The sequence below is a fragment of the Anguilla rostrata genome, chromosome 2 (assembly GCF_018555375.3).
Source record: "Anguilla rostrata isolate EN2019 chromosome 2, ASM1855537v3, whole genome shotgun sequence".
Taxonomy (NCBI): Eukaryota; Metazoa; Chordata; class Actinopteri; order Anguilliformes; family Anguillidae; genus Anguilla; species Anguilla rostrata.
This window is the reverse complement of record NC_057934.1, coordinates 13,050,037-13,073,412: the sequence shown is the minus strand read 5'-3', so window position 1 is coordinate 13,073,412 and position 23,376 is coordinate 13,050,037. Positions and strand designations below refer to the sequence as shown.

Below are 23,376 nucleotides of genomic sequence, written 5' to 3'. Positions count from 1 at the left end.
TACCACATAGGCTGTATGCATGTTGCTTACTGAGCTGAGCTCGAACACTAATAAGAGAAAACCTAAGACTGAGGTGTTGTATCCATAGTAAGAAATTCATGTTTATTGTTGCTGTAAAAGAATGTACAGGATTGGTGCCTACATACTGTAATTTGTTTCTTGTAGTTGTAGTGAAAGGAACAGGTATTTCACCTAAATTGGAGGTACAGATTTTTGGTCTTCAGAGGTACAGGTATTTTTGGTCTTATTGAGAGATACAGGTGTTTTTGGTCTGTGAGAGGTACACATATTTTAACATTAGTGAGAGGTACAGATGTTGTTGGTATGTGGGAGATACACATATTTTTAACACTAGTGTGAAGTGCAGGTATTTTTGGTTTGGAGAGGTTTTGGTTTGAGCTATGACTCACTACATTCCTGGCTGTATGGAGAGATACAAATATTAATTGGCAGCTTATAGCCTAGGTATTTTTACTTGAGTTGGTGGCATAGGTACAGTATTTTTGGGTAAAGTGAGTGGCACTTATTTTTTGGCGAGGCTTTTTGTGGTAGGTTTTTCTTGTATGAGTGAACGGTGAAAGGTTTGCATAAGAATTCTGCTATCCTGTCTTTTAGGAGGCCCCGATTCGTATTGTCACTGGGGATTCCAGCCAGTTCTGGGGATTATTGCTGGAATGGGATTTTGTGAAGTGCTGATTCTGTCAGTCTGAGTCTCCTGGGTGGACACAGAAGTCCTTCGTCACAGTGTTCATACGACTGCTACAGTAATTGACTTTAATCCACACTAAATTGAAAGTTAAGGCACTCCATAAAAATGAAATCATTCCCTGCTTCAGTGGTGCTCTAAGCCCTTGTTGTTGCATGGGCAAAACCGAATTTAATGAATGTAATGTTTTTTTTTATTCTTCCCTAAAGTGATATTGTACCCCGAAAAGTCCTACAAAATAAGTCTGTGTTACTCCAGCCTCTTAAAGATAAGGTGATATGAAAACCACATCCGTCTCTCCATAATAATTTTAGTATTATTAGTTTTGCCCTGTAAGAAATGTGGTCATGCCATATGCCTTTCAGAAAATGCTGTAAAAAGCATAACTTTCAATGGCCCATTGTCAGTAGGTGGAGGTACAGCTTTGATAGTCTGTCAAGGCATAAGCTACACAGTGGTGTTCACCCCTGGTCCTGCAGATACATGATCCTTATAGATTCTTCTGATCAAGCAGTTAACTGATACTTTATAAAGTAATCACTTTAGCTGTTTAGCTTTGTGGTCTTCATTTTTTGGTGTTCTGGCCCCTCTTTGGGTGTATGATTTGGCTTTTTTGTTGGACTGTTTTGTAATAACTTAAAATTTATTTAAAAATGTTTGTACCTTGCTTGCTGGCTAGGACTGTTTTATAGTGTTACATTTAAAATCAGTTGTAATTATAGCATGTACCAGCCAGTACAAAAATCAGGATATAGAACCATGCAGTACCATCATGTTCAGAGTGTGTACTGTTGGAGAAAACAGTTGCTCAACAAATGCAGTTTTTTGTGGTTTTATGAACGACTTCTGTAAGCTTCACAGCAGCTTGATTTTTATTCAAGTTAGTGAGATCCCTCTCATCTCCTGCATACCTCTTGGCTGAGGTGTTTGCCAGAGCTCAAGTCCAGGGTTTATAATTCCAATATTCACTGGAGGTTTCTGAGATACACGTATGATACACGTATACCCATGCACGTGCACAGACTCATAGAGGAACACGCACCCTTTTTTCATTTTGGTGCTGGGGTTGAGGATCTCTTGGCTGTTCCAGAATTGAAAAGGGGGCCTTTGGCCCTCATGACAGACGGCTGGCAGGCTTTGAGATTAGTCAGGGCACCATGTTGACTGTGTAGGCCCCAGATGTCAAGATATCTGATTTTCTTGTCAAATCTGTTTTTTTCCCCTCAATGTGTAGGATTTAAAAAATATATAAACTATATGTATTTGTATTAGACTGTTAACTGTTTGTGCCATGCAATCTACAATTTGAGTGTTTTTTTTTTTGGAATTTGATTTGTTCTGACCAAGGGGCAATGATGAATGGAAGCTTGGCAATCTGGCTGATCTTCTTATCAGTTAGTGTTTAGTTAGGTCTGATGAGTGTGCTCTTTGTCTCTGACAGGATGATGAGGTGGTGCTCCAGTGTTCCGCCACCGTTCACAAGGAGCAGCAGAAGCTATGTCTGGCCGCCGAGGGCTTTGGAAACAGACTCTGCTTCTTGGAGTCTACCTCAAACTCCAAGGTAAGACCACTGATAACCCCTGACAAATATTACCTGTAACTTTATGGGTAGACTGTGTGCACCAGAAAATATAGACTGCCTGTATCTCCGAAGTTGGAATACTGCTAATGACAAAATAAAGCCACCTCTACCTCAAAGTACCAATTGACTATAATCTCCAAGGTGAAACTCCTAGTGAATTGTAGCCCCAATGTTTGAAGAAAAGAACACCTCTGATTTCATGGAACCATGAGCGCCTATCCCTCCAGATATGTTAATTCCAAAACATACTCTGAGGTAGTCTACAGATGGGATGCACAGGCCCAGTGCAGTTGAACTTGATTCACTGCTTGTGGGCTTTTTGGTATCTAGTACATATCCCTCACATCAACTTCCAGTATATCACCAAATTTTCTCCTTCTAACCCTTTCATTATCAGGAATCTTCAAGCAAAAATCTCATTAATTCTGTTTCCATCACAAACACTGAACCTACAGAACCTGGACAGGCCATGGCCCCAATTTCAGAATTTCACTAGACATTTTTGCAGGATGATGCAGTACTCTTGAATAGTTTCAGATAATGAATGCCCTTTGGATTTCCTGTTATTACAAGGTGAGATCATTTCGGGGCAGTGGAAGGAATGTGCAAAATGTTGTTGTGCTACAGGAGCAAATGCTAATTATATTTTTTGCTGGGCAGCCAACCTGGTTTCAACCTGAATTTTCTGTGGACCTCATCTAAACAGACGTGTTCTGGAGAAGCTGCAGTGTGTGTTTCAAATTTGAAATGAAAACAGAGAAACTACCTGAACCCCCCTGAGCTGTACTACCGAATGGTTTGATCCTCTCTGAAATGGAAGCTCCATGGTTCAGGCCTGGAGGATCAACTGTGCTCCCCTTTAGGGTCTGCACCAAACCAGCGCTCATCTCCCAGGCAACACACCTTAGTGAGCTGGGCATGTCAGCGTGTGATTTGTTGTAGTTTGTCACCTGGCGGCTGCATGGTTCACATGGACAGGTAGTAGTAAAGATCTGAGCTAAACACCAGATAACACAAATAACTGTACTTACCTGCAACACACTGTACTTACATTCAATATTAAATCTATATTCTGTATTAAATTGAAAAGGGAAAAGTGAATGAAGTATGGAAGTATAGTAAAAGACTAGGGCAACACATAGAGTATTGCCACACGAGCAAACCAAAGGGGTGATGCTCACTTCTATTTGTAAATGTTTTATTGCCACTCCAATCTCTCTCTTATCTTCTGAAGGAATCTTATTCACCCCCTCCATTTTTGGAATCCTACAGCACTACGCCCAGATCCCTATAATGTGGATCATTCAAAAGAACAGAACAACCATCTACAAGTCTCGGTCCCACCTGTTTTTTCATTAGGGTTATGATATGGAGTAAGAAGCTGTCATAGAGCTGTCCTAGTGAATATATGGGATGTATTGTTCAGATAAGCCATGCAAACGCTTTGGGCTTGTTTGGGTGATTTTAGGTCACACAGACACGACTTTTCTCTGACCTTTCTCTTCAGTCATTATCTGCTATATTGGTGTAGGCCTGTCACCATAACCTGCTTATTTCACAGTGGCTTGTTTCTGTTTGCCTGTTTGTGTACCTGTCAAAGTACACGCTGGTGTCAAATATAGTCTCAGGCAACAGCTGTTTCTAGTTCTAGGAAAATTGTGTTGGAAAATAGACTTTCCTGAAGCTATTCTCATCACCCTGATCTTAGAAATTGGTCAGAATTATTGACAAGAGACTTTTAGGTTTGAGATATTTATTTTGTTCCTGCTTATTATTTTTAAATAGTTTCTTTTGCTAAACTAAAGCTATCTAGCACAGCGGATAATGGTGTAAGTCAGCCTTTTCAGGGCTTGCTTTGCGACGTATAAAAATGCTGTGTAATGATGGGGACTGCTGTCAGGTGTGCAGAACTGACCCTGGCGTTGATAGACCTGAGAAACAGCGATGTCTTACTCAGCAGTATGAGTCAGGGAATAACTTCATAGTTTGACACTGAATACTTAATGGAAGAATAAAAAGTGTGTCTCACTGGCCAACGACTGATTTATTCCTGAGACGGGCCTGATCAATGCTGGCTCTGGCCCCTCTGTCATCTGACTCGCACTGCGTGGGATGGACTGAAGCACCTGATTGATGCACTGTCGTGTCTCTGTGGCCGGTGTCGTGTCCTGTAGAATGTTCCGCCGGACCTGTCGATCTGCACCTTCGTGCTGGAGCAGTCCCTGTCGGTCCGGGCCCTGCAGGAGATGCTGGCCAACACCGAGGAGAAAGCTGAAGGGGTGAGTAATCAAACGCCGATTCCACTTAATCGATGGTTGACAAATGGATTTATGTCCCTATGGAGCAGGGTGTTTCAGTGTTGACTTGTTCTTCCCCTGCCCCCCCCCCCCCCCCTCCAGGGACCACCTTGAATGCTCTGGTGAGGAGGGGTGGGGGGTGTATTATCATGCTGAGATTTACATGACACATCAAACACAGGTGCTGGCAGTTTTTCTGAAGGAAAAGCGATTTGTTTTTCTTTTCTTCTCAAGTGAAGCGTCCAGGGGGCTGCACGGCTCCGTGTTCTGCGCTGTCCGCCAGGCGTCAGTTGTCTTGACAGTTCTGCGAGCAGACCGGAAAATCCCTGGCCCCTCGTTTGACCCCGAATTATGAGGCACAGCCCCAGAGAGAGGCAGGGAGCGCTCTCTGCAGAACTCAGATTTGCAGCACGACAGGCGCATCCTCGTTGCCTGAGAGGGGAAAGATGTTCGATCACTGTTTCAGGTCTGAGCTGTGAGCAGGTGCAGCCAGAAAATATATAAAGAATTGATCAGTGAACAGGTGCAACTCTTGTTCTCAGTAAAACATATGCAGATTGAATTTAATCCATCTCTATAAAAACCGTTGATGTTTCGGCCTTTGTGTCAGGTCTTCATCAGAATGCGTAAAACTCTAAAAGGGACAGACTACATATCATGAAGTTTAAATGGAGGCAGCTGACTGGAACCTGGCTGCAAAAAATAAATAAAAATAGAAGTTTGCTAAAATTATATCATGGATTGGGGGTTACTCAAATCGCAACTGTCAGAGTTGCTGCCATCCACGTGAAATTCTTTTGGTTTAAATCTTGACTTGAGGCTGTTTCTGTTCTCTGTTTTTTCTGGGAGAGGTGTTCCACAGTGACACTGAGTAAACAGAGAAAGAGATTCAGCGGCATCGCGGTCGCTTCTGTTCGTCTGAAGGCTTGCTGATGTAATCGCGGTGTGTCATCTGAACAGAGAGGGGGGCGGGGGGGAGCTGCCTTTCTCCGAAGGGCGAGTAGCGTTTGTACTGTATGAATATCCCTCCTTTTTTCATGTCTTCCCCACAGCCCTCAGCTTCATGTGTGTGGATATTAAGATAATGTCGGTTCCCTTACACAGTATACAAACCCATTCTCTCCCACATCCCTGCAGTTTATTGTCAGAAAAAAACCCCAGCTATGACTAATGATGTAATTAACCTGTGGTCAGCACCACAGACGTTCATACACAGTACACTGTTGCTTTGGAGGTTTGTTCTTTGTCCGCACCACATGATATCCAACATACAGTACAGTGTTGCTGTATCTTGGTATTGCACTTACATGTTTTCCTTTTTTGTTTAACTGCATTGCAGGGGTTTGTGTCAGTGATGGCTGTCTTATGCTCAGGCAAGGCGTTGCTGGACTGGACCTCAGTCATGATTTTGCACCTTGCCTTGCATTTTAAAAGAATCTTTATTTATCTTTTATCTGTGAGTGGCGTCCGGTGATTAATTTCCATCTGAGATCCACAGCAGAGGTGAGGTGTCTTAATCGCAGATTCCAGCAAAGCCCTTGCTCTCCAGCCAGGGAAGCTCGTATAGAATGCTGCGTGCGCGATCTGTAATTACAGGCGGGCAGGCAGTAAATCCGGCTAGCGTCAGGCCAGATCCGCTATTAAAACCGGGCTAACGCCGATGCTCTTCCACACCTTCAGCCGGTGATGATGCTATGTGTGCTACAGATGAGAGAATCGGCAATCACCCTGTTGTTTAGCTGAAGTGCACACTTTGGAGTGTGCCTGGCTGTTTTCTGTCCACAAAAGAAATGAAAAGGAAAGAAACAAGACTGTAAACTGTTAACAAATACGTGGCTTTTACAGAATTTACAGCTAAGGTGCATTTGTTCTCCACCCTGGAGGTGCGTGTGTTTGCACTGCTGCATAATGATTGGATTGCACAGGGGGCTGGGGGGGATGGGTTGTGGGGGCTAGGACAGAGAGAGAGAAATTCTGAAAACCGGAGATAGAGAGACAGTATAAAGTGTCCTATTTCATTTGTAAGCGGAGCACATTTGTGGGAAGCGTAGAGAGAGAGAGAGAGAGAGCGAGAAAGAAAGAGCGAGAGAGCAGAGGGAGACAGAGTGAGAGAGAGAGATCTAAAGGAATATAGAAGGCTTGAGATGAGTAAACCACTGGAAGGTAAGCCACACACACATAGAACAGAGAGGGGTCAAATGTGCTTATGCCTACAGCTCAGCTTTATAGGCTGGACCTGGGTAATATTAGGTGTGCCTGTATGAGGAGTGAGTCAGAAAATCACAGATAAAAGATGAAAGAATCTTTTTATTTTTTTGTCAGTTTAATCAGATTTAAAATGGACAGTTGAAATGAGATCACTACGTGTAATCCTATACACGGTGAGGCAGAAAGCTCATGCAGTGAGACGAGTGTACCTAATAACGCGTCATCCTTTGCACATGTACATGCAATCTACGCTTCATGCCAAGCGCTGGAAACAACCGCGGCGCTTGCGACTGTGGAGGCCCGAGGGCCAATCAGAGCACTCAGATTCAGCCTACGACCGACAAAAAAAAGAGATAAAAGGACGTGGTTTGCTAACGCCGAGCGACGAGCGTGGTTGGGGAGGTCTGCTGCCAGGCGGTGAGCTCCAGGACACCCACCTCCCTCGTTTCGCCGCTGCCGTGCTTCTCGTCCTCCAGCCGTGGTGGGCCGCTCCCAGCTGCCTGGCCTTGCGTGCCTCTTACTGTAAGCCGTGAAGCACATAACGCACTCTCATGCCTCCAATTATGTAAGGAGATAAGAGCTCTCACTTACTTATTCATTTGATGAAGGAGCCAACACCCTGGCGCTGGCAGGGATTGGGAAAGAAGTTGTTGTAGACTTCAATATGGCCTGGATGGCAGCACGCTAAATAATGTCTGATTATTGGACCGCTACACTTTGTTTATTCCCAATCATTGATTAATCACTGTAATACAAGTAGTGATGTAGCAGCGTTGAGATACATTTTTGGTGTTAAGTATTCTCAGTCTTATTTTAGTAGTCATTTATTCTGGCCGCTATTATGCAACACTATCAGAATTTGTTAACCAGGTTCTATTAATAAACTGATTCCAGTAATAAGCAGTGCAAAATATTTCGCTTTGTATTAGAGTGTGCTGCTCAAGTGTAGTTCACCCTGTTCATTAATCGTTTCAGGGTGTTTTGTACTGAATTGAATTTACTGAAATTATTTCTATTGCGGCCTGAAATCAGGTTGGACAATAACGTGCCAGCTAAATGTTCTGGCGATGTAACTGGAATGTTTTATCGGAGTTATAAGTTAAACATTGCCACTATGTGCCAGCGACATTGTGGGAAAATTTTGTATTAGCTGGGATGCTGGCGGCATGCAAAGTGAGAGCATTAATAAAATATACTGCTCTGTATGTTCAGAGGCTGAAGATGCAGTGCTCCATGTTACAACAGTACAGGGCTGGCTGGCCTTAAAGGTGAAATAATGTTGGTTATTAACGGATAACTAAGTAATTATATTTCAGTGCCAGACATGCTAAGCAATTATGGGCATGGAATGAACAAACATTTTTACTCATTAGTAGTGACAGCTGGTTTGAGTGGCCAAAGTGTAGCCATGCTATGAAAGATGAATGAGATTCCCGTGCTAATGCAAAACAACAACTAGGATCTGTGGCTTCTGTCTTGAACAGAAAGAGATAAAGTGTGTACACTGTACTATCTGAACTGCTCTACTGAACTCTCCATGTAATAGGCCCTGGATGGATGAGGGATGGAGGAGAATGAGCTCGTGCAATGTTGTGGACTCATTGCTAATTAGCAAAATCCAGATAGACTCTGACTAACAGGCCTTCCAGGCTATGCTCACATTTTACTGTAGTCAACAGTGTTTTTGGCACCACCCTAGCTGGTGCTATGCATCTTCTAAATTTTGTGCATTTTTTTTCCACCTCATCAGGGTTAGAATCTATGAAGAGCTCATAGACCCACCCCCACAAATTGTGGTGTTATACAATTTTGAGTGTGGAAGCACAATATGGTAATTCCAGTGGTCTTAAAGGACATGTTGCTAGAATTGGCAGAACTGTGTAAAGTACAGTGTCTTGACCATCGGCCCCATTAATACTTGTTTTTTATTTAATGGAGGTAGGGTCAAGCATTGGGGGGGGGGGGGGGGGGGGTTATTGCTTTTTGAAAACCTCTTTGAACACTTCTCCATATCCTCTTGACTGAAGAAAGTTACAGTCTTTTACATTATACTAATAATAATACTAGTTTCTTGGATGACAAAAACATGTTGTTATGAAAATATTTTCAAAAATATTCTTTTTTTCATAGTAGACTATATGCTTATTGAGTTTAAGACAACAGACAAGAGAAAATGATTGTTGAGTTTTTGGAGGGTATGGTCACCTAGGCAGCTATGCCATTTTGAGGTTGAATCTTCACAAAATTTCAGAAACAATATTATTAATCATGAGTGTTATTAGTTCAAACTGTGCAGTATCAACTGCACACCTCCTCATCCATCGGTCAGAGGAACAAGCACCACTCCTGCTTGTGAAAGCCTTTACTGGACCACTGCATGCCTCCACTTCCTTTTCCAGTTTGTATACGCTGAAGAGCACCAACAACATGCTGAACTGCTGTGATTTCTCTCCACTCCGGCATGTTCAGCAATTTCCATCTCGTTTTTGTTTTGTTTTTTTCTGAGATGTTTTTCAGCGCAAGTTAAGGCAACTTACTTTTCCTCCTCTCTCTACCTTTCATTTCCACAGCAAGTTGATGTGGAAAAATGGGTATGTTTGCCTATCTTCACCTGGTCCACCCGGTTCTCCACCTTCACCCATCCAGCATTTAGGGCTCATTCCCGCTTGTGTTCCAACATTTTAACTCTTTTTGGGCAATATTCTGAAGACACTGGGCTGTATGCTAATTTCACACACAACAAAAGGCCATACGCAAAGAGACATGCATGTGTACAAAAACACATTCATTTACATTTTAGGCATTCAGCAGACACTTTTATCCAGAGCGACTGACACTTACACATAATTTTTACATACCATCCATTCATACAGCTGGATATTTGGTTAAGTACTTTACTCAAGGATGCAATAACAGTAAACCAACAATATTAGAGCTGTAATCCCATTTGCCTAACCATTACGCTACACTGCCATATACAGTAAACACACCCAACACTCACATACACACAAGGCACTGGCGTACACATATGTCACTATGTATGCACGCATGCACACATTCACGCACGCACGCACGCACGCACACACACACACAATAGTGCAATAGATTTGATATATGTATCACAATATGAACACTGTTGTGTTAAGGTCATGTGTTGTACAGTATGAGCTGTTATGTTATTGCCTTACTGTATTGTGAACACATTCTTTGTAGACAATTTGTAATAGATCTCAAATTTTTGTTGAGAATTTATTACATATTTCTTGAACAAGAACAGGATGATTTGACTGTCATGACTGAAGAATGTTGCCCATATATATGTACATTAAATCCATACCTTGTAATTGTGTGAAATTGCAAGACCCTTCATTGACGAATTGAAACCGTAGTTAGATTTCCAGAAGCATCACATCTCAGATGTCTCAGAGGTGTGAGGTCTATAGGAGGAGCTGAATATGAAAAGAGCAAGGAGCAGAGACACTCATTCATTTTACCATTTGGACTTAATGTCAGTTCAATCATTAACACCATTTCAGTCATGCTTTAATAATTACTAATTATTTTAAAATTCACCTTTACATTTCAGTTCAGTCTATCCCTACTTCCCAAGTTCATACTGTTTCAAAAACTGGAAAAACAAAAAAACAACTCTGTCCAAAGGGCTCTCACAAGCTAGAAAGAACAAGGTTAAACTTCCATACCTTTGGTAAAGCCGTAAGAAGCCTGTTTGCATGAGTGTTGGTATACTGAGAGATAGAACATACAGCAGATAGTGGACAAAACACTATCTACTGTATTTTAAAATATCCCCTCAACATTTTAAATAGGATATTATAATGTTGAATATTATAATATACAGTATCAGGATATTCATTAATTCATATATCTGGTGGTGTTTTCCTCTCCTTTCTATGCTTGGGTTTTTCCTGTTATTAGATTATTGTGTCTTACAGCGCCCAAAATTTTGAAACTTTTTTGAAATTTTAAAAATATCCCCTCAACATTAAAAATAGGATATGAATTAAGACACTATATCTGGATGGCGTTTGGTGTAGCGTACCCCCACGGTTTGTAATCAGCTACGGCTCTGGGATGGTACATGATTGGCCTCGTCTTCACCAAAGGAGGGAGGGTTATGTTTGCGGGGTGTCCTTGAGTTCATTACAAAACAGTAGCTCCTCTGGTCGATCGGAGGCCCGCGGTCTGCCTGCCTCACCTGTTCATGAAGCTAGGTCCTCCTGTCCTCCTGTGGCACAGCTGATGGACTGCAGAGTGAATAGAAGAGGCCGTTGGTGTCACAATTTGATGTTATAGCACCAAATTTGATGTTACAGCAATAAGGTTGGCCTGCATGTACACCTCGGCTAATCAGGTTTGAGAGAAAAAGAAATGGGATACAAATGGAGCAGAAAATAAATGAAGTGAGACTGTAAAAGTCTGAGGATGGTCTAATTCAAGGACAAAGAAATGTTCAGTTTGGGAAATGCTCCGATCTTTTGTGTGTTAAAAATTGCTGATAGATTAGCATTTAGTTCAATGTAGCAGAATTTATAAAAAGCCATTGTAACCTCTGAAGCCTGAAGACTTTCTCATCAAATGCACTGTAACATTATGCCCCTTGCTCTTTAGTATTGAGTCCCCGAATTCCTTATGTGGTTAAATGCAATGTATAATGCCTAATGATCACATCCATGCTGTAAACGTGCATGTACACGAAGCAGTCGCTACCGTGTTTCTTCAGTACATCCATTTATTTGGCTTTCCTACGTATTCAGCTGTTTGTTTTACCTTGTGTCCCTTGTATACATGTTGTTCTGACAAACAAGTTTGTGTGTCTGGTTGTCCTTTCTCGTCTAGCTACAGTACCAATTATGGGTTCCGAAAAAGAGAACAATGTACCTTTTATCCACCCTACCTTTAATCTGTACTGTGTGATGGAGTTGGGCGATATAGTGATGGATTGACACAGTCATAACAGAAAACTAATATCAGCTCATGGCTTTGTTTTATTGCCTTGTGTTAAGAGGAAGTAGTATCCAAACAGCTTGGGTAGGAAAGGGTAGATTGAGCTGTACTTTTGAGAATACAGAGACAAACTACTGTCTCTCACGAATACCATTTCCCTGAAAGATCAAGACTGTTAGCCTTCTTATGACATTAGCAGCTGACTGATCCGTGTACACAAACTGACTGTTTCTGTTTTTTGTTCTAAACTGATTTTAGCCTGTTGATGTAGCCAATGTCGTTCTATGATTTTAATGTCAGATCTTGCGATTTTTTTAGTTTAGAACTTTTTATTGACATTTTCACCAGTGTACATCAGCTTGGTGGGGGGAAGAGAGTACTTGATACACAGGGATAAAAGCCACTCCAAAGCAGTAATGCGTTTTTTAAAGAAAGTGAATTCTTTCAATTCTTTTTCCTGTGACAATAATCTTGCTTCCCTCTTCTCTCCTTTCGCCACACGCGCAGAAATTTATGATGAAGGTAAGTCTTCTGAGTGGCTGTGTTTGCTTTTTCACACTATATCTGTGGCGCACTCACTTCCTGCCCCCCCAAACCCCCCATCCGCCCCCCCCCCCCCCCACCCCCCACCGACCCCCCTCCCCAACCTTCCCATTTGTGTCACAGCTGTAAGTGGAACCTGTCGTAGGATCATTGCGATGTGGCGGCGCCACCGCATTTACCTGATCACCGCCGTCTGTAATTGGCAGCCCCTGTCCCCTTCACAATCAGCGGCCTGGCAAATTGGGTAGAACGCCGTGCGCCTCGCAGATTGACTCTGTCCACCCGAGAATTCGCGGATCTGCTCGGCACGGCGCTTAATTGCAGAGCGTGTCGCGCCGATGTTTGCCACCATGTCAGACCGGGAAACACGGGCGGATCGTTCGCGCGCGTTTGATCTTCGCCGCGTCGCGCTTCGGGAGCGTGAATATTTAACGGCTCGTCGACGGGGAGGCGTCAGATGTGGGGCGCACGTGGGCCCTCAGGCGACTGGGCGCTCTTAAAACTACAAACCGTCACCCTGACGCGGAGCCAGCTCTCTTTCTTGCCACAACGCAGGGATCGTAAACTCGACTTTGCCCTCAATCTCATATTGCAACGACAACAATCAGCACAATGCCGATTCACCTTACATATTCAATTGCATTTGTTTATTTTCCAGAGACTTAGTTCCAAAGCAGCTTCCAAGACCATTATGGTAAAGAGCCCCACGTGCAGAGCAAGCTGACGGTATAGACGTTTAGTGCAAAGCTGATCAGACCCAGTCGATCTTCAAGCGAGTGAAATAGGATATCAAGTGCTCAAATACATTACACAACGCTGTTAATGCTAATCACACACAGTGTAACAATGAAAACTGTGGGTCTGGCGGAAGGCGTGTTCATTCGACCTCCCTGAACACTGAATTTGAAGGTGAGGAATTGGACTTCTGAAATCCAGGCATCGTTGGGATTTTAGCGATAACGATTCACATCCAGAGAATCCTGATCACAGGCACAATCAATATGTAGCCACTTCGAATAATGCCTGCATTTGATGAAGATGTTAAACAGAGTAGGGTCATTCAATTGATGAGAATAATTTGATTAACTGCCTCTCGACCACCAGTAGTATGTTAGTAATGGGAACATTAAGGTCCAAATTTGGTTGTCGTGTTGAATTACTGTTGCCATTACCGTGGATAGAGAAATTCTGTTCCTGGGATCTGTGATTTAATGGGTCATAGAGTGATCAATTAAAATACACTGTCACATGCCTAATGGATTTTTGTGTTACTCTAAACTGGTGCATCTTGTTTCTCTGCATCTCTAAGATGAAGTGAAATAAGTGCTGTAAACACAAAAAAGTGTGTCCTCAATTTACAGAAAATTTACATTTGGGTCAAGCCAAGGACGAGCGGCTAGGTACATGTCAGCCAAGGCCAAATTCAGTGACATTGCTTTTACCACTGCCACTGCCAAAGACGTGACTGATGCTATGTTTCCTCAATCTTAGCCAGCCTTTACAGTCTGATGAAAAAGTCAATCATATAAAGCTTTTTTTTTCTGTGTGACTCAGCATCTGTAACTTATAGCTCAGGATCACAGTCTGCAGCCTAAAGCCTTTTTGCAATTTGGCGCTGAACTTATTTGTTAGATTGAAGTTAATTAGCTCTCTGTTTATTGCAATACCGGCTCTCTGATATTTGCATACAGCTTTGAAGTCTCACCATGCATTTTAAACGTGCCGTGGAATCAGCTTCGGTCTATCACCAGCTTTGAGTCAATAACCTGGAACGGCATGCTTGAAAGTGAACACGGATGAACTGTTAAAACGATGCTGCACGCGACTGGAACGCAGGACCCGTGTCTGCGATTTTTTTGACGGAACACGAGAACGAAATGCGTGTAGGTCCCTGCCATGAAAGCAGATGTTAAACATGCGAGCGTTTCATCCTCCAGCAAAATCGCAGATTTATTGACCTAATCCAGAGCCAGGAAAATCAATGTTTAATGTTTATCGTTATTAACCTGAAGTTGAAAACAAATGTCCCCTGTGCTATCGATCCTTGGCTCGCGTCTGACCCGAACTAAGCCTTGCATAAATTGTCACTGCATTTCAACATAAATTTCATTTGAATTATTTGAGATTTTGCTGGCTTATTGATTTTTATTTTTTATCGCTATCTCATGCCCTGCAAGTCACCTTGTATGAGACTATTGGCTGTGAAAAACACTGACATGATGTATCATGTAGATATACAACCGCATTGACTGTTGCACATTGTTAATACATAGCATTACGCGATGTCACACAGCATTACATTGCATTGCATGCCGTAACATGGCCTTGTTTAGGTTCAGACTGTCGTTCCCTGCTCTGTTCTCAGACGGCCCAGGGAGGGGGACACCGTACCCTGCTCTACGGACACGCGGTGCTGCTACGACACTCCTACAGTGGGATGGTGAGTGCTCTCTGGCCCCCGAAACTCATCCTCCTGTCTGATTTCCACACATACAGTACAGTAAGGCACAGTAAAACAATTCAACTTCAACTCTAACAGAGTTTATGTGAGTCCAGTGGGGACATTTAACACTGAACATTTTACTGAGTACACAGGACAATAATGCTTTCTATTTCCTTCTCCTGTGCACACTTTGATGTAGGTCATGTATATTGGTAGTCCCTTCAAGTACTGATTTTAGCTTTGCAAATAAAGAGACAGCCATATCAGTAAAATCCCATAGCTTTAACTGAGTAATTATTCTGGCTCAGGCTTGTGTAGAAATGATACAAGTTTGCTGAACAGTACAATCGGAAAGTTGCCTGTCTACGTCATAATGTGGCTCATCCTGTTCGTCTGAAAAGGGGCTGCCCAGCCCTGGTGCTGGAGGGCTGCAGGGTCTGCTGGTTTTTGTTGTTAGTCACTTAATTGATCAATTAAAACAGCTGATTACACAACGAGCTTATCTCAGCTGGGCTTTTGGGCCTGACTCTGAATTGGTGGCTGAATTTAATGTGAAAACAAAAACCAGCAAACCCTGTGGCCCTCCAGGGCCAAGGTTGCGGCGCTCTGGTCTAGAGCCTTGGTTTTAATGAGCTCCCTGCTGTGGACAGACCGTTAATATGTAAAGATAGTTCTCTCTCTTTGTTATCTGCTTCCCAGTTGCTCATATTTAATAGCACTAGATGTTCATTACCAGGATGTGAAAACTTATAGCAATATTTTTGTTGTTTATAGTGGGTCAGTCATATGTACTTACTATATTTTGTTTTTATATTTGTTTTTTATGCAGTATTTGTATTAATGTTCAGCTGAAATAATCTCTTTGACTGGTATGCAAAAGGGAATTGGAAATTAAATATTTGGCAATACTTGTCATCCTTCCAGTACCTTTGCTGTTTGTCCACTTCGCGATCTTCAACCGATAAACTGGCATTTGATGTTGGGCTTCAAGAAGATACAACAGGTAGGTTTTCTCTCTGACAAATAATATCTAACACAAGGAAACTTCTACATAAATATATTATATTTTGGATGCCTTCGCATACTGTTCCATTTTGGAGTGGTTAGATTTTCTAAGGGCTATACTGGTAACATTTATAACAGGAATATTTGAATATTTTAAATTAACTTTTGCCAGTTTTGATTATAAGTGCCCCTAGCACACGTTGGCACTCACTGTGTGATTGGGCTGCATTTGGTGACAGTGCTGGTGACCTTTTCTGACCCCAATCATAAGAAGCAGACAGCCAGTCTCAGGGGCTTGGAGCTGGGTCTTCATTCCAGGCACATGTATAACCAGGCAACTCTAGAGTCTGTGTGTGTGCGTGTGTGAGTGGGTGAGTCTGGGTGTGTGTGAGTGTGTGTGTGTGTGCGTGTACATGTGCACGTGTCCATGTGCGCGTGCGTGTGTGTGTGTGTGTGTGTGCGTGTGTCCGTGTGTGTGTGTGTGTCTGTGCGTGCATATGTGAGTGTGCATGGGCGTGTGTTTGTGCGTGTGCATGCGTGTGCGCCTGTGTTTGCGTACACATTGTGCTCCCTTGGGAGTGCTAATCTGCTCTCCTGCTGATTGTTATTGTGTCTGACTCCCCGGCGTTTTGTCTCTCCTTGGTGTCGTGTGAGTGCCCGTGCTGAAAAAATATCCCCAAAGACACCAATGCAATGCATGTGCAGATGTATGTAAGACTACACTATGAGAAAATAGTCAAAAACTAACTGCTGGGTGACTCATCCTGTTCAGACATTTGGTTCCAGTGTAATGGATGCACCCCATGGTCTGCTATTAAAACCTCACTGTGCCAAATGTGGGCGGCAGCCCCCCCAGGGTGGGGCACAGATTGCCATAGCATCGCTCGGGGAAGAGAGGGGTGGAGGGTTGCAGTCGCACTGCACAAGAATATCTCCTCTGGTCTGATTGGGTGCCTACGGTCTCCCTGCAGCTGGCTGTACAGGATCTGTGCTCCTCAGATTCAGTGACTGTCACCGTAGTGGTGGACTGTGGAGTGAGAGGAGGAGCTGGCTGGCAGGGCACTTCTACAAAAAAGTCTGTCTTAACAAGTGTTTTAGTCTTGTAGTAAGATTTACATTCTTTTTGTTGTAAGTTGTAAGTTATCGTTTGCTTGACAAGTGAAATTTTCCTGACGCCATTGGCAAAACTGTCTCACCTCATTGGTGATATTTTTTGTCTTGTTTAGCAAAAAAGCAGTAGAAATAAGATTTGAAGTCTAAAATGCCTGTTGACTTGAGTCTGATTTATGTTTCGGTTTATGCAGTGACTATTCAGAGGAGAGCGCATAGCTTGTCTCTGGTGGGGAATGCTGCACCGATGAGAGAGGGCTAGAAATGCAGTTGGGCGTTACCCTGGCGAAAAAGTACAAACTGTGCTGTTTGAATCTGATCGCTTTGCCCACTCCAGGTGAAGCCTGCTGGTGGACCATCCACCCCGCCTCCAAGCAGAGGTCAGAGGGCGAGAAGGTGCGTGTCGGGGATGACCTCATCCTGGTCAGCGTCTCCTCCGAACGGTACCTGGTGAGTCGACTGAAGGAAGCCCGTCAGCAACCACTGGGCCTCAAGAAACAGTAGATAGTAGTGGTGTAGTGTAGCTTCATGTTCTCTGCTGTCAGACCAATATAGGTGGCTATCCACCGTTCTGCAGGTCCTGGAGTCTGATTTATAATGATTGCTGCTGTGACATTAAGCAGGGTGAGCTTGGCCCACCGTGCGTGGCACATAATTAGGCTGCCTTTGGGCGTGGGGACCTTCTTTTCTCCAACGGCTGAGTTCCAGGGCGAGACAAGACGAGAACGGGGTGGGTGAATTTAATAGGAATGGGGAAATTGCGCTCGATGGAAATACTTCAGATCCGGTCGAGGAGAAGCAAAACAATAACAGCGGCGAGGCGGTAGACAGCCTTATCAAGGACGCGTGTCAAGTGTGAAATTGTGTTATAGTAGGGATCTGACGGTGCATTTTATGCTGAGTTCCGTCTTGTCCCAACTTAATGAGAAACGTGTAGCTGTGATGAATTTGCATCAGTCATTACCCTGTGAGGGGACCCCTGTGAAGTGCCATTACTCACGCGGGAAAGGAGCGCTTTAAATCCAGAGGAATCGCTGTCATGAATGCCCCCCCCCTTCACCGTCATGACAGCGAGCCGCCCAATGAGGTCTGCTCCGTTATTTTCCCAGCATCTATCATACGGGAATGGGAGCCTGCACGTGGACGCTGCCTTCCAGCAGACCCTCTGGAGTGTGGCGCCCATCTGCTCCGGGAGCGAAGTGGCACAAGGTTAGCGCCCGTCTCACGCCACCCGCTGAGACCTCTCGGCCTTCCTCAGGAACCCCCCCACCCTCAAGCTCTCCTCCACCATCATACACTACTCCATCCTCAGGGACTCCCCCACCCTCAAGCTTTCCTCCACCATCATACACTACTCCATCCTCACACGCTACTTCACCCTCAGACACTCCCCCATCCTCGGGAACTCTCCTCCACCCTCAAACACTACTCCATTCTCAAACGCTCCTCCACCCTCAGACTCTACTCCACCATTAATCTCTCCTCCATCCTCAAGCACTTCTCTGCCCTCAAACAATGCTTCATCCTCAAACACTCCTTCACCCTCAAACTCTCCTCCACCCGCAAACACTCCTCCACCCTCAGACACTACTCCATCCTCACACACTCCTCCATCCTCAAGCTCTCCTCCTTCCTCAAACACTCCTCCACCCTCATATACCTCTCCACCCTCAAACTCTCCTCTACCCTCAAACACTTCTCCACCCTCAAACTCTCCTCCTCCCTCAAACTCTCCTCCATTCTATAAAAATTCTCCATTCTCTGCACAGACACCAGCCCAAACGTACATGTAAAAAAGATTCCTTCACTTCTCTGAAGCTTATGAGTACCTCTATTTTGTCAAAGCTCAGGATGATCTGTAATCCCACAAACATACCAATTAAGGTCTCAGCCAGGGTTTCGAGTGAGAAATCAAATGTTCGGCACATTGATGGATTCTTCCTCCCCTACAGGGTACCTGATAGGTGGGGATGTCCTGCGGCTGCTCCACGGACACATGGACGAGTGTCTGACTGTCCCGTCCGGAGAGCACGGGGAGGAGCAACGCAGGTGAGTGACAGGGGCCGGATTAGGCATTCTGTGAGAACGGTCTTCCTTCCCTTTTTCGCCCTCTGCGGTTTTTAGTAGTGTTTAGTAGTATGTGGGGTGGATTAATGGAAGGTTTAACAACCTTTTTTATAATAATTTTTACATTTACATAATGTTTTACATTTTTTTATTTTTGAAAATTAAAATTTTAATCTGTTCTATACAAAATACGAGGAGCACACACACATCTATAGTGTATGACTGCGTGTGTATGTTTATGTTTATGTTTATGAATATCAAAATGTATATTGTGTAAATATAAATAATCTAAATAAAGCTGGAGGCATATTTACCAAAAGCAATGCAAGGAGGGTATTCTACATTGCCTGTGCTTACAACATCAGAGTCCAACTCAAGTTTGAACCTGCAGCCGCATTGTTAATCATTTACAGATGGCCAGTCATCATACTGACGAACATACCCTGCCATTCAATGTGCATTTGTTCTCACAATTGTATACAAGTGTTGATTCTTTTCTTCAGTTTGGTGAGTTCAAGTTAGGAAAAAACAAAAAACAGTTACAATTGAAATAAATTTTAAAATAGGATAAGGGCAAACAGAGCTGGCTCTAGGAGGCCTTAAACAAGAATGTTGTCGGAAGCAAACCCGGACTGGGGGGTTGCCAGAAGCGATCATGGATCGAGGAACTGATGGACACGTAAATTACAATTAAAATGTGTTCCAAGACTCATTTCAAAATTTGAATTGTGTGGCCCGGGGATGGTTGTGAGACTGTTTATGCCAGTAGCTGGGTCTGAGGGAAAATGCTGATTGAACTGGAGACCGAGCTCATTCTACTGCAGTGACTGATGATATGACTACTTAACACTGGAATCATGGTCTCACACTGTTGTGTACAGCGGCATAAACCTTGCTTAACAGATTCAGAAGATGATGAATTGGATTGTCCTGCAAGGTAAAATTAAAAGATGAAATCAGTTGTTTGAGAAAAATCAGTAATACTGGCAAATACCAAAAATACAGGCTCCTGAGTGCTCACCTCAGTTTTATCAGGGACAGTTTTAGCAGAGACTGTTCAGGTGCTAGCATTAGTCATGATGCTCATAGAAATTAATTGTAGCAACAATTAGCAAATGTTCCATTCATTGTGAATGGCTGTGCTAAGGATTATGGGTAATTTTATTATTTAAAGGAATGATCAGCTTGTTACCGACCAAAAAAAATTAATGGGAGTCAATTGGGAATTTATGAAATGCTAAGCTAGCGCTACTGAATGACTGCCTATAAATCACCCAGCTGCTAGTGGTTGCTGGTGTTGTGGCTCACTGCTATTAGGGAATAAGGAACAGTGAGGCTCGCCGTGGCAGTGAACTTAGCCGCCCTCTGCAGTGGACGTTGGCCGCGTGCCCAGAATCGGCCGGCGGGGATCGGAGCCTGCTGCGGTTTGCGTACATCCCCTCTTCTGCACGCGGGCATTAGCGGGATCTTCGCACCCGTCCCACCGTCCCGGCCGCGTCTCATAACCGCGACCACTGCTTTCAAACCGGCGGCGCTGGTCGTTTGCATAGACCTCACGTCTCGTACAGCAGGCGTGAGACTCGTGCACTGAGGAACGATCTCAAATTAGTTTAAATCTAATTACTTTAAATTGAAGCAGCCGTCCTACCTTTTCTTTTCTTCACGCGTCCGGAGTTTAGAAAATTGAGGAAATCAAGTTCTGTGACGTCATGTGACCGGGCTGATTTGTCTGGAGTGCAGTTGGTTCTGCCTTCCAGGCACATGACTGTGCCACTCTGCTGAGCAGCCTCAGTTCTTTTCCTGCTTATAAAGAACTTCATGCAGGCAAAAGGAAGGAGGATGGCTTGAAATCTCTCAATAAATAAGTAAATAAATAAATAAAACTCGCGCAAAGTCAGAAGTTCGATTGCTTACCTTTTAAGTAGGGCAAGTGTTGCTCTATTTCAGACAAAAGACAAATGGAAAGTCCTTCCCTCGCTGGGAATAGTATGACCGGCCCAGTTTGGGAACGGTGAACTTGTTCGCTTGGAACTTCAAGTGAGTTCCCAGAGGTCAGAAATGCGGCTCTGATCACTGCAGTGTTGCCCCAGTTGGATGTATGCTTTCAGTAGCCATAACCTTTGAGCGCATTTCACTCTAAAAAAGGGAAAAATAGATCCAGGTTAGATTATTTGCATAACTTTGCGGTTCCTAGCAATGTGTTGCATGATGAAAAAATGTTAAAAAGAAAACAAAATGCTGTCTTAGTATTTAAACTAGTAAATTGAATTTCTCAGAGTAGATACAGGAGTAAAAACCACAACAAACATATTCCGCCGTCTTACAGTGGAGATGCAGATGAAGTTTAGTGCGCAGCAGTTATGTCAGAACATTTAAAGAACCGTGCAGCGTACTCTGGGTTTATTAACAATTCAGCGAGCTCGCCGCCTGCTTGGGATTCCGGTTTGATTTGTCGCCTCTGTAGCCCTGGAGACGTTCCCCCGCCATGGTACGAGGCTGTGAACCCTCTGCTGTGTCAAAGCCACTGCCTCCATCTCCACACGGGCTGGGGAGGACAGTGACAGCTACTGCAGCCTCACTGGGCTAATAGGGCTGATGCCCTATTTGCAGTTTCTGGGGATTTCTAATAAGTTCTTTACTTGCCACAGATGCGTTATCACAGCCGAAGACAAGCCTCTGGTGCTCAAGACCCTGAGCAGTCAGAACTCTTTGGGCAACCAGAACTGAACTAATATTTTAAGATGGCTTGTCTCATTGTCAGGAGAGTAAAACTGCTTTTTTTTTCTTTTCTTTTTTTTTAACCAGAAAAGCAAGCTAAATTGAAGGGGCATTATCTAATGTGTGTTATGCAATATGTCTATTGTACGGTGTATGTGTGTGTGTGGAGGGGAGGGGGAGGGGGGGGGATGCAGGCGGATGTGTGTATAATTGTATGCTGCTTGTGCTGAAAGCCGTATATGTGAAAATCCTCTCGGTCGTGGGTGGCTGTGGGCTCGGCCTGCATAGGCATGTCCTTCGGCCATAGAAATGAGCCTCTGAAAGTGGACTGAACTCACATTGACAGAGGCCACGCAGCACCGTCATGCTCCGCATTTAAAAGAAAAGAGCTCTAAAGTAAATGGTAGAGAAGCAGAATGATTTCCTGTAGGAGAGCCGGGGATCTTTCGGGGACAATTTCCTGTTCGCTCTTCGGTGTCTGTAAGAAATTGTTTGCTGAATTAAAAAGTGGTTATGTATCCCCGTCTTCATCGGTTTGGAGTACATATCATAAAATGAATGTATGTCTATAGTGCTTCAATAATTGGAATGTAATGTGTAAGATTATTACTGTACCTTTCTCCATCAGTGTAAATCACAGGGAATCAATAATCAATGCATTCATAGCTGTGGGGTGTTTAGGGGTTAGGAAATTCATTTTGTAGCCAGAAGGTTGAAGGTTCAATTCCTCTGAGCCATTTTGGTTGCACCCTTAACCAAGGAACTTAATTCCTTGTTGGAATTAGATGTTTGAAAAATAAATAAAATGGTATCTTGATGAGCACGTAAAAATTTAGCATAGAGCTTTTACTGTTTGTTTGTTAGCAGCACTATGTGAGTTTGTAGCTGTAGCTGTGTATCCAGAAAGTTCATGACAGCCTTGTCTGGTTACAAAATCGGTGGCAGTTATGAGACAATGTGAAAGGTAGAATGGTTTCACAGTGCACGTTTAGCTTCTGAATTGCTGAACGTGTTTAGATACATGGTCATTGGAACTAAAATTGGTGGGAGCCCCTCCCCCCACCACTTCACAGTCAAATAAACCCTCTCTCCTTGTCCCTTCTGCCTCCCAGGGCGGTGCACTATGAGGGAGGAGCCGTATCCATCCACGCCCGCTCCTTATGGAGGCTGGAGACACTGCGAGTTGCGTAAGTCAGACGCCTGGGGTCAGGGGTCACCTTCTTCCAGCTGTTCTGATAAATTGTCCTGCGGATTGTCCTGTTTCCAGAAGCTGTATATAGACAGACTGATTGTATAGTGTTTATACTTTCCTTGAGCGCCGTGGTCTCAGAGTGCATGCCCCAGGGTCCAATCTGTTGGACACAATCCCCCGAATGCCCCTATAGGATTTTAACACACTTCAGTGAAAATCTGAAATGAACTTCATCACACACAAACACATTTGAATGTACGCTCAAACTCAAATAAATATTGAGACTCCAAAAAGTGAACTATCCCTTTCACATGTACGATTCGTTTTTGTCCATTTTCTTCTAGACTGCTGAGAAATAGAAGGGCCCTGCCATGTAACTAACAGAAACATTTTGACTTTTTCTGGCTAGCTAGCTAGCGCAGAAGATTTTTGTTTCATTGCCGTAGCGCAGTATAATGGGCGGGTTTAACTGTAGCCGACAGCAAGGTGAAAATCTCCGGTGCACGTGCAGTTAGAGGGCACGTGCAGTTTGAGGTAGGT

At 43.7% G+C, this 23,376-nt stretch overlaps 1 protein-coding gene across 5 annotated transcripts in view; it reads left to right on the top strand.

Annotated features, from left to right (window-relative positions):
- Window positions 1-23,376, top strand: part of ryr2a (ryanodine receptor 2a (cardiac)) — a 164,222-nt gene that overhangs the window by 55,622 nt on the left and 85,224 nt on the right. For 3 of the 5 annotated variants that reach the window (XM_064320552.1, XM_064320545.1, XM_064320538.1), the window contains exons 2-10: window positions 2,148-2,267; window positions 4,463-4,567; window positions 12,266-12,280; window positions 14,667-14,741; window positions 15,669-15,747; window positions 17,197-17,309; window positions 17,969-18,068; window positions 18,812-18,908; window positions 22,757-22,831. In XM_064320552.1, the coding sequence (XP_064176622.1) occupies window positions 2,148-2,267; window positions 4,463-4,567; window positions 12,266-12,280; window positions 14,667-14,741; window positions 15,669-15,747; window positions 17,197-17,309; window positions 17,969-18,068; window positions 18,812-18,908; window positions 22,757-22,831 (779 nt within the window). The remainder of the gene's footprint in view (window positions 1-2,147; window positions 2,268-4,462; window positions 4,568-12,265; window positions 12,281-14,666; window positions 14,742-15,668; window positions 15,748-17,196; window positions 17,310-17,968; window positions 18,069-18,811; window positions 18,909-22,756; window positions 22,832-23,376) is intronic. The other 2 variants (XM_064320554.1, XM_064320553.1) reach the window with 1 other exon arrangement.